General features: G+C 55.1%; 1 protein-coding gene across 3 annotated transcripts in view; it reads left to right on the forward strand.

Moving 5' to 3' along the window:
- Pcdh1 (protocadherin 1) overlaps positions 1 to 15,167 on the forward strand; it is a 27,368-nt gene extending 12,201 nt beyond the window's left edge. For 2 of the 3 annotated variants that reach the window (XM_010613880.3, XM_010613879.3), the window contains exons 3-5: positions 1,566 to 3,761; positions 9,316 to 9,535; positions 11,548 to 15,167. In XM_010613880.3, the coding sequence (XP_010612182.1) occupies positions 1,566 to 3,761; positions 9,316 to 9,535; positions 11,548 to 11,942 (2,811 nt within the window). In that variant the 3' untranslated portion in view covers positions 11,943 to 15,167. Of the gene's footprint in view, positions 1 to 1,565; positions 3,762 to 9,315; positions 9,536 to 10,455; positions 10,495 to 11,547 lie in introns of all 3 variants that reach the window. The other variant, XM_019206046.2, reaches the window with a different exon arrangement.
- The last annotated feature ends 6 nt before the right edge of the window (positions 15,168 to 15,173 follow it).

A 15,173-nucleotide genomic window follows, 5' to 3' on the forward strand; every position in this document is an offset into this window, starting at 1 on the left:
AAAAAAAAAAAAAAAAAAAAAGACAGTGGGGAGCAGCCATACAGCTGATGGCAGAATCTGAAGTTGGGTAGGAGAAATAGTGAGGGTTTGGCCCTCACAGATGTGAGTGAACACCAGGGTACCTAGGAGACCCTGACCAGGATTCTCCTCTGTGAAAAAAACCCTAGTGAGTAGAATTTCCTGCCAAGAGGAAGGAAAGAAGCAAGCTTTGGTTTATGGGACCACTGGCCACGGTGCGCAGCTCAAATTTTTCATGCAGGACTGTGTATGCATGGATGGATGGGTAGGTCGATGGAAAGACAGGTGATGAACGGACAAAGAGAAAGGGGGCTGGGGATTAGCTCAGTGGTTCCACTGCCTGCCTTGCAAGCACAAGGACTCGAGTTCGATTCCCAGTAGCAAAAAAAAAAAAAAGAGAGAGAGAGGGAAGGAGCACTTTTCCACGTGTCTATCAGTGGTAGGCATTTTTCCATGTGTTAATCCCATTTAATCCTCACCATAATCCTGTGAAATAAATTCTATTATTAATCTTTTGCACATTTATAAACTAAGATTCGGGATAGTTAATACTTGACCCTAGGTCACATGGTCCTTTGAGCTGGCATTTGAACTCACGGTTTCTGTTTTGCTCCCCAAAGATTGCCAGGTCATGCCTATCTTTCACCCTTACCCTGCCATGACATTCTTTCTGGCAGCTACCTAACTCCAACCTTTACATTTCTTTCCGACCTATTGTACCTCATGGCCAGTTGCACCTGGTTCCTGTTGCCCTGAACCACCCATGTTTGTATAGACTGGAGCCAGCGTGCGTCGGCATTAGCATGGGAGGGCGTGCCCACTGCAAAGGGACAGACAGTTCATTGTTTGATACTGAGAGCCCAGCCTGCTGCCAGCAGGCTCTGTGGCCTGCACCAACTCCTCCCTCCTGGCCTCAGGCTCAGGCCAGATTCTTCACACTGGTACCTCTGCCAGCCAGCAGTTGAAGGAGCTGCTAAAACAGGTTTCTCCAGTTTGACGGAGCAATGGCTGGGCCTGACTGGGAGTGCTCCCTCTGACCCACATCCCTACCTGGCTGCTTTCAAAAGAAATCCCCTCACCTGTGGGTCTCCATTCATGCACCAAACACCTAAAGACACAGCCATACATGTGTGTATATGTACACGTACGCACCAGCTCCACTGCTTACACGGGTGGCTGCTGTTAGAATGTTGAAGGCCAGTTTGACTGAATGAGAGAGTTTACCTAGTTGCTAGTTGTAGCCTCATCCCCATGCTTGGTTGGACTAGTGTAGGCGTGTGATGTGGACTTTAACCCTGCCCTGTCCCATCACTGTATCACTGCTGAGGATTTGCAAGCTGCCTCTGGGCTGTCCAGGAAAATAGGTTAGGAAGGTCCACCACAGCGCCAGCACTGAGGAAAGGACAGTACACATTTGGCTTTGGAAAGGGTGTTAAGTTGGATGTGTTGTGTCTGACATGCTTCTCGGAAAGCACATGCATCTGTTCCCTTGCTGTCCCTGGTCTAACCCTTCCTTGTACTACTTGTTTCTCACTCCTGCCCTATAGGTGAAGGCCAATGACTCAGACCAAGGTGCCAATGCTGAGATTGACTACACGTTCCACCAGGCACCCGAAGTGGTGAGGCGTCTTTTGCGACTGGACAGAAACACTGGACTGATCACTGTCCAGGGTCCCGTGGACCGTGAGGACCTAAGCACCCTCCGATTCTCAGTTCTCGCCAAGGACCGTGGTGCCAACCCGAAGAGTGCCCGTGCCCAGGTGGTGGTGACCGTGAAGGACATGAATGACAATGCCCCAACCGTTGAGATCCGAGGCATAGGGCTGGTGACCCATCAAGATGGGATGGCTAACATCTCAGAGGATGTGGCAGAGCACACGGCTGTGGCCCTGGTACAAGTGTCTGACCGAGACGAGGGAGAAAATGCAGCTGTCACCTGTGTGATAGCAGGTGATGTGCCCTTCCAGCTGCGCCAAGCCAGCGAGACAGGCAGTGATAGCAAGAAGAAGTACTTCCTGCAGACCACCACCGCACTGGACTACGAGGAGGTCAAAGACTACACCATTGACATCGTGGCTGTGGACTCTGGCAACCCCCCACTCTCCAGCACCAACTCTCTTAAGGTGCAGGTGGTGGACATCAATGACAACGCGCCTGTCTTCACCCAGAGCGTCACTGAAGTCGCCTTCCCTGAAAACAACAAACCGGGTGAAGTGGTGGCGGAGGTCACTGCCACTGATGCCGACTCTGGCTCTAATGCAGAGCTGGTGTACTCTCTGGAGCCTGAGCCGGCGGCCCAGGGTCTCTTCAGTATCTCTCCTGAAAATGGAGAGATACGGGTGAAGACATCCCTCGATCGGGAACAGAGGGACAGTTACGAGTTGAAGGTGGTGGCAGCTGACCGGGGCAGCCCCAGCCTCAAGGGCACAGCCACTGTCCTCATCAATGTGCTAGACTGCAATGACAATGACCCCAAATTTATGCTGAGTGGCTACAACTTCTCGGTGATGGAGAACATGCCGGCACTGAGTCCAGTGGGCATGGTGACTGTCATTGATGGGGACAAGGGGGAGAATGCCCGGGTGCAGCTCTCGGTGGAACAGGACAATGGTGACTTTGTTATCCAGAATGGAACCGGCACCATTCTGTCCAGCCTGAGCTTTGATCGAGAGCAACAGAGCACCTACACCTTCCAGCTGAAGGCAGTGGATGGCGGTGTCCCACCTCGCTCAGCTTATGTTGGCGTCACCATCAACGTCCTGGATGAGAACGACAACGCACCTTTTATCACTGCCCCCTCCAACACGTCCCACCGGCTGCTGACCCCCCAGACACGTCTTGGTGAGACAGTCAGCCAGGTGACAGCTGAGGACATCGACTCTGGTGTCAATGCTGAGCTGATCTACAGCATCGCTGGTGGCAACCCTTATGGACTCTTTCAGATTGGGTCACATTCAGGTGCCATCACCCTGGAAAAGGAGATTGAGCGGCGCCACCATGGACTACACCGCCTTGTGGTGAAGGTCAGTGACCGCGGCAAACCCCCACGCTATGGCACGGCCCTGGTCCACCTTTATGTCAATGAGACGCTAGCCAACCGCACGCTGCTGGAGACCCTCCTGGGCCACAGCCTGGACACACCACTGGATATCGACATTGCTGGGGACCCAGAATATGAGCGCTCCAAGCAGCGTGGCAACATCCTCTTCGGTGTGGTGGCTGGAGTCGTGGCTGTGGCCTTGCTCATCGCCCTAGCGGTGCTTGTGCGCTACTGCCGGCAGCGGGAGGCCAAGAGTGGCTACCAGGCTGGCAAGAAGGAGACCAAGGACCTGTATGCCCCCAAGCCCAGTGGCAAAACCTCCAAGGGAAACAAAAGCAAGGGCAAGAAGAGCAAGTCCCCGAAGCCAGTGAAGCCAGTGGAGGATGAAGATGAGGCTGGACTGCAGAAGTCCCTCAAGTTTAACCTGATGAGTGATGCACCTGGGGACAGCCCCCGCATCCACCTGCCCCTCAACTACCCACCTGGCAGCCCGGACCTGGGCCGCCACTACCGCTCTAACTCCCCACTGCCTTCTATCCAGCTGCAGCCCCAGTCACCCTCAGCCTCCAAGAAGCACCAGGTGGTGCAGGACCTGCCGCCTGCAAACACTTTTGTGGGCACTGGGGACACCACTTCCACCGGCTCCGAGCAGTACTCCGACTACAGCTACCGCACCAACCCCCCCAAATACCCCACCAAGCAGGTAGGCCAGCCCTTTCGGCTCAGCACGCCCAAGCCCCCATCCCACCCCTACCAAGGGGCCATCTGGACCGAAGTGTGGGAGTGATGGAGCAGGATTCCTGTCACATCAGCCCATTCGGGGGCCATCCCAAGCAGTGGGAGGGGAAGGAACAGATCTGGGGCTGCCGAGGCCTTGGTAATGACCCTTGCCGGGCACGGGAGTTAGGCGGAGTGGAAACCAAGAGAAGGTATGTTCTGTGATCTCCCTCTGGCCCCTCGCCACTGGGGAGAGGCCTGTGACTTGTCAGATGCTGGGATGCTGAACAGCTACTGAGTCTTGCAGGTGGGGACTCATGGGCAGGGGACCAAAGTGTTTGGAGACCAAAGCAGGTGGGGAAATTGGGAAGAAGTCTATTCCAGATCTGTGTCTCTATCTGAGACCAGCCATAGATGCTTCTCTGGAGGGGCAACAGGGAGACCTAGGGTCTTGACGGGAAATCTGCCAGGGAGGAGGGCCTCCCCACTTGTGCCTTCTATATATACTGTACGTTAACCTCTTCCTCGCCCCCAGGAGGAAGGGCCCAGATCCATACCCCTCCCTATATCCTTGTCCCTGACAATAAAGTTCTCTATTTTTGGAGTTTTGGTTTCTTGTTTTTCGGGAACTGAGAGAAGAAGTGAGAGAGACTGGAAGCAGCCCTTCGCCCTCAGATCCTGTCTCAATGTCCCCATCCGTACTCTTCGCCCCTTCCCACATCCTAGACCCAACCTGCTCTACTCCAACCCTATCAGCACACCACCTCCCTGTCCACCCCGTGCCCATATCCACGTCTGGAGAAAGTTTCCTCTGGACCCGACGGCCTGACATCATCCTCCATGTTGCAAGGCCTTCTCATGAATGGCACCCTTCAACAAGAAGGGGTATGTAGAGATGCACTCTAGTTCCTCCCCGGGTCCATGGCCTGGGACAGTCTATCCAGGTTGACCAAACTGAGTAACTCCTGACGACCTCAGACCAGAACCCCTGTGTGGGGTGGCAATTATCCTGTCTGCCTCAGGTGAAGCCACAAGAGCCTCTAGATTACACCAGCCACTTTCCCTCAAGACAAGATCTTCCTCCAAGTCCCTGCAACACCTCCCAACACCCGGCAATTAGCCAACCCCGCCTGTCTCCCCGCTGGGATCTCTGGCCGGGCAATGCAGGGAGGGAGGACCTGGGGAGAGGCCAGGGGCTTCTGCAGCCTTTTGCAGTGACCTGCTCTGCTCCCTGACTACTGGGCACCCCATGATCAGACTGACTCCTAAGCTCTGTTTCCTCCCTATAAGACCACCTCCCTCCCCTTCAGCTCCTTCTCTGGCCAGCACGGGCTACTGGCTTTCACTCTCTCTCTCTCCGTCCCTCACTTCTCACTCTCCTGGGTCTGCCCTGTGTTCGGTTGTGCCTGAGGGAGGCTAAAGTGTGGGTAAGGGGCCTCAAGTCCTGGGGGAGTCTCTGAGGCCAGAGGCAACCTATCTCCATGGTGACCAGAGAGTCCTGAGACACTCCCAAGAGGTCCAAGGCGCCAGCTCTGTCTTTGAGCCCAAACTCCCCAGTGCCCTGGACAACCCCAAAGTACAAGGGCTTTGGAAGAGTAGGCATGGGGAATGGAGAGCTAGTGACTTCTCATTTCTCCTGGACAAACTGAGTATCTGTAGGGTGACCGCCACTAATTTCCGACCTCACAGAGTGCTTAACATTACACATGGAACCCGTATCGACCTTCCACCCTTCGGTTGCTATCCTTGCAGCCTTCATTTCCTGTGTTCCTTTACCGCCTTCACCCCAACCCCCCATCAGCATCCAAGGAATTGTCCCTTACTTGGATGTAGGCCAACCCAACCCTCCTTGAAGCAGCACTGAATACTTTCTCGTAACATTTGGATACAACCGAGCTATATGATGTATTGTCATTAAAACACATAGGCTACTTTCTTACCACAAGCTCAGCATAGTACCAGACCCTAATGAAAAAATGCTTATATTGGTCCAAGACACAGATGAAATGAATCTTCCATGTCAAGTGGAAAGTGCCAAAGTAAAGCTTTTCCTGTGAAACTACTATTACTGCTGCTCTTTTCCATTTTGTTTTGTTTTTTTTAAGTCTTTGCTAAATGCAGGGTACCATGCAAAGTACTTCATATGAATTAGTTCCTGCAGTGATCACAATGCTTTGTGATACAGGTCATTTTACTCACTTTATTGAAAGGAAAAATAGTTAAAGATAGAGCCAGAATCTAAACACAAAGCATTAAGAAATCTGATTTCGAGAGTCTGCCATTATCCATTATGCTAGTTTTTTATAAAGGGTTCCATGATTAAGTTAGTTATAATCGTAAGTGAGTCACTATCATATTTACCTATTAAAGGTTCTGCAAAGCCCTGTAAGAAAGGGGGACCTCGGGCTGGGGATTTAGCTCAGTGGTTCTGCCACCTGCCTCTCAAGCACGAGGTCCCGAGGTTGATTCCTGGTACGGAAAAAAAAAAAAAAAAGCGGGGTGGGGGACTTTATTAAACATGTACAACTCTTGGATCTCCAAATCTATTTGACCACAGGGCTCCTCCCTTTCTTGGAGGAAACAATGTGGGGAAATGTGCGTGTGACATGGGAATGGCTTCTGGGAGGAGAATATGAACCTCGAGTCTCCTTGCCTGGGGTCACCTTGTGAGTGCGCTGGAGACTGGGAGAGGGAAGAAATGGGAGTGTCCTGGATGGCGTGGAGGGTGTAGGAGCGCAGTGAGTGGTGAGATTAGAGGAGCTGGGTGCCTCGTCAAAAGCTCAAGAGGAAACAGAAGTCCCTGAAACCTTAGGAGTTTTTCAGATGAACTGAGTTTTAGAAAGTTCACTGAAATGTAGGGTGGATGTAAAAGGGGGTGAAGATAAAGTTATGAGATTGAGTCCCTAGGGCCAGGTGTGGTGACGCATGCTTGTAATCCCAGCTCTCTGAAGCCTTTGGCAGAAGGATCACAAATTCAAGGCTAGCATGGGACATAAGACATGGCGAGTTCAAGGGCAGCCCAGACTACATATTGCCCCAAGGGGGAAGGGAGACTGAACCTCTAAGGTTAGAACTAACAAGATATAATGATGAGGCAGGAGAAGATTATAAATTCAAAGCTAGCCTGAGCAATTTAGTGAGACCCTGTTTTAAAAAGGGCTGGGGCCCGGGCGTGGTGGTGCACGCCTGTAATCCCAGCACTCAGGAGGCTGAGGCAGGAGGATCACTGTGAGTTCAAGACCAGCCTGAGCTACATAGTGAGTTCCAGGTCAGTCTCAACTACAGTGAAACCCTGACTCAAAAAACAAACAAACAAAAAAGGCTGGGAATGTAGCTCAGTGATAGAGCACTCGACTGGCATGCATGAAACCCTCGGTTAGCTCCCCAGTACCAAAACATAATAAATTAAAAGAGGGTGGCAAAGGGGATAATGGTGGGTAGCTTTGGCTGACTTCAGGAAGAAAGGACCTACTGGGTCAGAAGCTGAGAATGGGGAAGGGAAGGGAGGCTCATAGGGTTCCCAGGTAAACATCAGCCTTCTGAATATGGGTGATGGGATATTGATAAGATCATTGCTTATGAGAAGCGGATGGACAAAAAAGAATTTGGTTTCAGATATGTTGCATCTAAAAAATCAGGAGCAGCCAATTTAAATATGCAGCAAGTGCTTAGAACTTTCAGAGTGGAGTATAACAGCGATTTGGGAGCTTGGCTTTTAAGATTTAATAATCATACAGTAATGGGGAACATTGTGTAAAACCCGGTGCTCCATTTTACATAAAAGAATCGTAGGCAAAGAGCTTCGGTGACTTGCCTGGTGCGCAAGCCCTCTGTTGTTAGGTGTGGGTTCGGGTAGGGAAAAAGGGCTGCTGAAGTCTTAAAACTGAAAAGCAAAGCAACAACAGCCCTGCTGCCCTGTGCCTTCCAGAATCCTCCTGGAGCTTGTTCACCCCAATGCCAGGTGCACTATTTTCCTTTGTGACTTCTCAACCCCAAATGTACACTTCAGTTCTGGGGACCTTTTTTGTCATCCAGACTCTTCAGTGTTTGGGGTCACAATGTGAGTTCCTGGAGCTGTGGGGAGGTGGATCTGGATTGCCTTCCCATGAGCTCAAAACCCTGTGCTTTGAGCTTTGGAGCTGCCCCAGCTCCAGTGGGATGGAAATTGGGAGGAGTAGGTGGGGTGGGCTACAAACCTGGAACCACCTCCTTTGGCCATTGTCATGGCCTCTTTTCAAGGTTTGCAAAGACAAAGCACTGCCAAAGGCTGGAGGGTTAGAGGAGCCTGGGGACTCATCAGCAGGCTTGGGGGCCTTGCTGCTCCCACCTCTGGCCTCCAGGGGCCCTGGGTCTGCGCCCTCCACAACTCCTAATTTCTGGTTGGCAGGAAAACCAGTGGCAGTCCCAGGTGGGTGTTTGGGTGGCTGGCTGATTGTGCCAAGTGCCAGGCTGAGGTTGCCAGGTTCCTGGGCTGATCGTTAACCCATGGCAGGCAGACAGGGCTGCTGGCTGGAAGAGCGAGACACTGTTCCACTCTCCTGACCACCCCCAGTCTAAACTTCAAATCTGGTTCCACCAGGTTGGCGGCCACTCCTACAAGCTCCTTCCTTTTTCCTAAAAGGAGTCGCCATTTGAGGCCAGCTTTCCTAATCCTTGGTGGATGCCATGCCTGGCTCACCCAGGGCCCTGCCCTCTACAATCAGTGTTCTGTTTCCTGATCTGGGGGACTGTGGAGTTTTTATTGTTCTGTTCCCCAACCCCAGGTGCCCTGGCTTGTCACAGGATCTCTCTTGTTTCTTCCCATCTTTTTCCACTGCAAGGCCTCTCTGGAGGGGAATGAGTGGGACTGGGGGCTGGCTGGGAGGGCGCTCAGCAGGGAGTACCGAGGCTGCCTCAGCGCTGCAAACCGGGGATGAAAAACAGAATGAGGAGGAGGTTACCGCTTCATTGGATGGAGGCCATGGGAGGTTACAGAGCAGTGAGCAGGTGAGGAGCTGGAGTTTGGAGGATGCTTTTGGGAAATTAGGGGACTGGCATTGAAGAGCTGTTTGGGAGTTAAGACTCTACTGCTTTCAGGAAGCTATGCTAGAAACTGGAGGCTGTGCTGGTGTTTAGAAGCCGTGCTGGCATTTGGGGTTAGCTAGTATTGTACTATTTTGGTGCTGGGCTCTACTCTGTTTAAGGGACTGCTCTGCAATTAAAGGGAGCCTGTGCCATGTTGGAGAGCTAGGACTAGAAGGGCTATGCTCTAACATGTGGTTGTGCTGGATTAGGGTTACTGTGGTGGTCTGGGGGCTATAATAACACTGGGGCCTGTGCCGCGTGTGGACTTAGCTATACTGGGAGCTGTCCTAAAACTAAGGGGCAGTTCTCTTTTGGAGGCTGTGCTTTTGGGGGTCTATACTGTGCTAGCGGGCTGGGCCTCTTGGTTACTGCTAAGACCTGGGGCGTCCTTGCTGGATCTGGGGTTGGGGCTGGGGTGGTGCCGGGCCCAGTTCAGCGAGCTGGCTGGCCAACAGTGACACTCTTTCTCCCTGCAGTTACCTCACCGCCGTGTCACCTTTTCGGCCACTAGCCAGGCCCAGGAGCTGCAGGACCCATCCCAGCACAGTTATTATGATAGTGGCCTGGAGGAGTCTGAGACGCCATCCAGCAAGTCATCCTCAGGACCCCGACTCGGTCCTTTGGCCCTGCCTGAAGATCATTATGAACGCACCACCCCTGATGGCAGCATAGGCGAGATGGAGCACCCCGAGAATGGTGAGGAGTGTCAGCATGGTTCAGGCATCCCAGGAATGTGTAAAAGCCTGAGAATGGCGTTGACACCTTAAAAACATCCTCCATTTATTGAGTTCTTCTGTGTTTGATAGTAATCACCATGCGGGTCTCCAGGTATATATTTGTTTATTCCTCACAGCCACTCTGATCTGAGAACTTTATTGTGCCCCTTTAAAGTGGAGGAAACAGGCTGAGAGAGGTAAAGTCACTGGCCCAAAGTCAAGCATCTAGGAAGCTTCAGACTTGGGAGAGATTCCAACGCAGGCTTCTCTGAGTCCAGAGCCCTTGCTTTCAGCAAGATCTCAGACTGCCTCCCTGGGAACAGGGATCTGAAAATGGTGGCCAGAGGCTCGGGTAATGCTGAGGAAACCTTGGGAGGTAGATGGTGGTCCCCTAGTGGGGTAGGAAGGCCTTGAAAACAGAGACTGGGCCCCTTCTCTGAGGATGTCCTCAGAGAAGGGTTTGATGACCTGTGGAGAGGCGGGTGGTGTGTGGCCAGGGAGGTGCTGTGCGGAGGTCTGAAAGGGGAAAGCCTGGCTGGGAGGAGTCCTAGGGTGATGGAAGGATGGAAGTCTGGGCTGGGGCAGAGGTGAGCACGGGAATGGATGGTGACGTGTGCTGTCAGGACGTGCATGCAAGTGTGTGGACGTGTGCAGGCGTGAAGGTGTCCATGGCAGCCAGTGGAGTGAGAGGGGGCCTGAGTCAGCTAGTCCTTGGGGTGGAAAAACTCTGACTTGACACTACCCTGGGGTCTCACTCCTTCCCTGATCCAAGCGTCCTAGCCCCTAAAAGATGAAAAGCTCCAATCCCCACCCCTCAGTCAGAGGCCCTGTCTAAACTCCCAGGCCCTAGGTCTACACATGTGATCTCATGCCCGTCTCGTCCTTTTTGTGCCCGCGCAGAGCCGGCTGGCCGGAGCAGGCCCTGAGGCGGAGTGCCAGGTATGTGGGAACTGCTCTGGGGTCTGGGGTCTGTGGGACTCGGCCCAGCACCCAGCCCCACCCACCCAGTGCTCCGTGCCACACTGGGTCCCCCAATTCTGCCCTGAGCTGAAGAGCCTTGGCACTTTGAGGGTTAACAACAGAGCTGTCCCCTCCTCACCTTGCACTGGCAGGAGGCCAATCCAGGGTGGGTGGTGCCAGGGGAGCCCCTGCCCCAGGCAGTGCTGCTCCGTCATGTCCCTGAGGGTGGGTCACCGCCTGGTGCTGTCCCCGAGTGAGGGCAGAGCTGGGGCAGCTGTGACAGGAAGTGCTCATGGCCCAGCTGTTCCCATGGAGACCCCCTGCTGCCCAGCAACCATACCGGCTACTGCTGGTGTCAGGCACCAACGCCTGTTCCCGGGGGTATTCTGGGCAGGGAGCCGGGGCAAGGCCAGAGGTGGTGGCTGGTGAGGGGGCTGGAGTGAGGTGGGCAGGGGCTGTATGAATGTGAGTGTACTCGTGTGCGAACACCCGCAGAGATGCTTGCCCCTCACCCTGGCTTTCAAGCAAGGTGTTGCTGTACTGTGTCACGGTTCAGGACAGCTGGAAGCATGTGAGGCTTGAGGGGTGTAGAAGTAAGGTATGTGCCCATCTTTGTTGCCCAGTGGAGTGAACTTGTGTGTCCACGCTGATCTGTGTGTGTGTATGTGTGTGTGACAGAGACAGAGAGCCACTTGGGTCCTTCAAGGAGGATGGGAGTTTTTGCAGCCTTACCTGAGGGTGGAATTGCATGTGTAAGCCTGTTAAGACAGACTATGGAGTGTGTAGATGAGTTGTGTGTCTGCGCACCCGTCTGATGGCCGATTTTGTGGCTGTGTGTGTGTAGAACAGTGCTAGAGAGTGGGTGGGGCTTGTCAAGGAGAGAGGAAGAGCACAGCCGGTGGGTGCAGGTCTGCTGGGCAGGACAGCCGTGTACCTGTTCTGAGACAGGATGCAGATGCCAGTGGGAGCCCGTGGAGCAGAACGTTTTGAGGCTGCCCTTCTTGATGACTGTCCTCCTGCTCTCTTCTTCAGACCTCCGCCCTTTGCCTGATGTCGCCATGACGGGCACGTGTACCCGGGAGTGCAGTGAGTTTGGCCACTCTGACACATGCTGGATGCCTGGCCAGTCGTCTCCCAGCCGCCGGACCAAGAGTAGCGCCCTCAAACTCTCCACCTTCGTGCCTTACCAGGACCGAGGAGGGCAGGAGCCTGCGGGCGCCGGCAGCCCCAGCCCCCCGGAAGACCGGAACACCAAAACGGCCCCCGTGCGCCTCCTGCCCTCCTACAGTGCCTTCTCCCACAGTAGCCATGATTCCTGCAAGGACTCGGCCACCTTGGAGGAAATCCCCCTGACCCAGACCTCGGACTTCCCACCCGCAGCCACACCGGCATCTGCCCAGACGGCCAAGCGTGAGATCTACCTGTGAGCCCCCTCCTGGCCGGTGGCCACTCCTTTCCCCAGCCACTGGCCAACTCCCAAATGGGCCCATTCCAGGGCCCAACTCTTGACCAGTCCAATGCGGACTCTGTGGCCAGGGTCCCGAGTCGGGGGGAGTACTGGCCTCACAACGACGATGGCCCTTACCCCATGCAGGGTCCAGGTCCTCTCCCTTGTTTCCATCCCCCAGCTCTCCCAGGAGCCCTTTCTTCCCCTTTATAGGGCACCTTCCAGCTGATGCCCCAGAGGGCTCCTCTTCAATGACTGGGCTCCCTTCTGTCAACTTCCAGGGAGCACCCCTCACTTGGGCAGATGGCGGAGTCAAGGGTGGACAGCACACTTTCAACTCATTGTTTCCCACATGGCCGAGCAGGGTGGGGATAGCATGCCCCATTTCAGTCCAGAAGCAGGGCTGAACTGGGGAGCCCCTCTCCCTGGGACCTCCCAGAGGAAACTCTTGACCACCGGGAGCTCCCTGAAGGGCTTTTGTTACCAAAGGTGGGGTGGGGATGGGGTGGGAGTGGGGTGGAGGCCTTGTCTTCCAGTACTGCTCCTGGGCTGGCCCACCTGCCTGCCACATGCCCATGCCCGGCCCCATCTGGGCTGCCCCTTCCCTGCTGGTCATGCAGTGTCTGTATATAAGGACCTTGGAATGATGTCCCCATTTCTGCCTGATTTGCAACTTTTCTCGTTGATGTTGTGTTGTCTTGGGGGACCCCTGGTGGGGGGGAACCTGCCCTGTGCCCCTCCACCCTGCCGCAGTGCCCCCACCCCAGGCCTCTATTGTTCCGTGTTGTAAATACCCCTGGGGCCATGGTGGGATGGGGGTGCAGGCCAGGAAACAGGGGGTGGGTGGGGGTGGGGATGGGGGTGACATTCGCCTATCAGCAGAGCTGGGCTTTTATTTAATTTTTTTAAAAAATACAAATCTCTATTTTTTTGGAACTGTTGCGCTGTGCCCTGGGGGGGATCCCCGCTCAGCTCAGGCTGGCCTCCCACATCCATATGAGCATCACAGAGGGGCCCTGAGGCTGTGGGGGGCAGCTGGACAGGGGTGGGATGACTGTGCCTCTGGCCTGGTTGGGTGAGTTGGGAGCAGGAAGGTTTGCTCAGGGGGTGGCTGGTTGCTGCCTCCCAGTGGGAGATGGCACCCTTCCCCCTCCCTGCCCTCCAGCCCCCAACCCCTGCCATGACTGACCCGTCAGCCTGTAAAACCACCATTGCCTTGATCTCAGGGGGTGGGAAGGGCTGCCTCAGGGCACCCCGGGCTCCAGGCCCCCTTCTTCCAGTTGGGCTTCCCTTTGCCAGGGTCAGGGGTCCGATGATGGGGGAGGGGGAGGGAGATTGGGGGGCAGAGAAGCCCAGTCAGCCATGATGAGGTGAAGTTCTTTTGTTCACCTCGGGGCCAGGGTGTGAGGGGCATCCTGCTGAGCCCCATCTCCCACTGTGGCCATCTCAAAGCCTAGCCTCAGCCTCTCTTCCTTCCAGAAATCCCCAATGCCTTGGCCCATACCTCTCCAGCTCCCCAGGGGCCCAGGCTAGGAGGCTGGAGACTCAGGTTATGGCCCTTGCTTGACTTAGTCTAAGCTTGGGGGGGGGAGTGGCCCAAGTGTGGGAGGGGCGGGTACAGGCTGCTGGGTTGTCTGGTGCCTTTGGGAGCTGTGCCGCTGGGGTCTTGACTCCTGTAACCCAGAGACCCCATCCCCACCCCAGAAAAGCCAGAGGAGTGCTGTCGAATCACTCTATTCTCTGCTCCCTTACCCCTGATTTGGTTTGGGGTAACAGTGCTGGGAAGGAGAGCATCGTTAGGTTGGTGGCCCCAGCACCCACAGCCCTTCCATGGGGGGCAGTAGGCAGAGTGGGTTGGGTGGCAGCAGCCAGGTCAGAGGGTTGGCCAAAGGCTCCTTTCCCTCGGGGAGGCCCAGGAAGTGGGCTGGGGGCCTGTTAAAAAGACAGCCCCCCACCCCCGGCCCCGCACAAACAGGGCAGGTGCAATAGTGGTAGAGTTGGTAGCATAAGGTGCCCAGAGGGTGGGGCCTCAAGAGCTGTCCTGGGTCCTGGAGGTCAGGATTGGGGTAAAAAGATTGTATGTGGCCCGTTTGCTTGGTGAAGAGGGTGGTCCGGATGAGAGGCATCCCTGGGGTTGATGGACCCCTGCAGGAAGCCTCTGATGGCCTGGGTACCCTGCCCTGGCCTTGGAGACTCCTGTGCACCGAGTGGAAGGGCAGAGGAGCATTTTGCACAATGGAGAAGCCAGAGGGAAGGGGGTAGCCCAGGTGGCTGGGAGGGCTGAGAAGCACAGAGCAGAAGTCCTTCCCACAGACGAAGGCAGAGCCCCCCCTGACACCCTGGTTGGGGTCAGGGTGCTGAGTCTGTCACCACCTGGGCACTCATGAGGTGAAACCAAAGGTGGGCAGGGGACTGGTGACAGCACTGGGGACTACCCCTGTTGGTCCTAGGTCTGTGAAGCCCCTTCCCAATGCCTTGTGTCGCGTACAGTTTTATGTACCAATAAGCGACATTTGGCCAGAGGAGACCCCCCCCAAACCCAGCCTGACCCAGTCAGTGTCTTCCTAGAGGGGCCCTTGTTGGTCCTCATCCCCCTACTTTAGAGCATGTCTCTCCATAGGTAGAGGGTGTATGGGGACATATTTTTCTCCTACGGTCCCAGAAGCATCTCCTCACCTGGAGATGTCTCTGGGTATCCGTGACCTCTGGGGCTCTCTAGCCCCTGTCTCCTCTTGGGAATCTCTGGGGAGCATGTATTCCCGCTAGGGAACCATGGGAGCATGTCTCCCCTCCCTACCCAGGCTCTTTGGGGAGCCTGTTTTCCTCCCAGGGTTCCTGGGAGTACCTAAGACAAGTCAGTCTTGGGCCATCTCTCTTCCCAGGGAAGGGGCTATCTCTAAAGCTGTCCGGGAAGGGATATTTCTGGCCCTCCCCCATCTCTCCTACGGGGGTGTCTTCCCTGAAGCACTTTGGGATGAGGCTGGGGTCTCTGAGTTGTCTTCTAGGGGCTCTGGGATCCCTCTCCTGAGGGTAGGGCCCCCGGAGCCGTTTCTTCCCTGGATTGGGGGCTGTCTCCGGGTGCTGGGGAGGGCTTGTGTTGGCCAAGAGAAGGTCTCTTAGGGGCCATCTCCGCGCGGGCCTTCTCTGGGAGGGGGGACTGTGTCTCGCCTCTGAGGCGTATGTCCGCCCATGGGGTAGAGGAGACTCGGTC

The sequence above is a fragment of the Fukomys damarensis genome, unplaced genomic scaffold, assembly GCF_012274545.1.
Source record: "Fukomys damarensis isolate Sample0158 unplaced genomic scaffold, DMR_v1.0_HiC HiC_scaffold_3, whole genome shotgun sequence".
Lineage (NCBI taxonomy): Eukaryota > Metazoa > Chordata > Mammalia > Rodentia > Bathyergidae > Fukomys > Fukomys damarensis.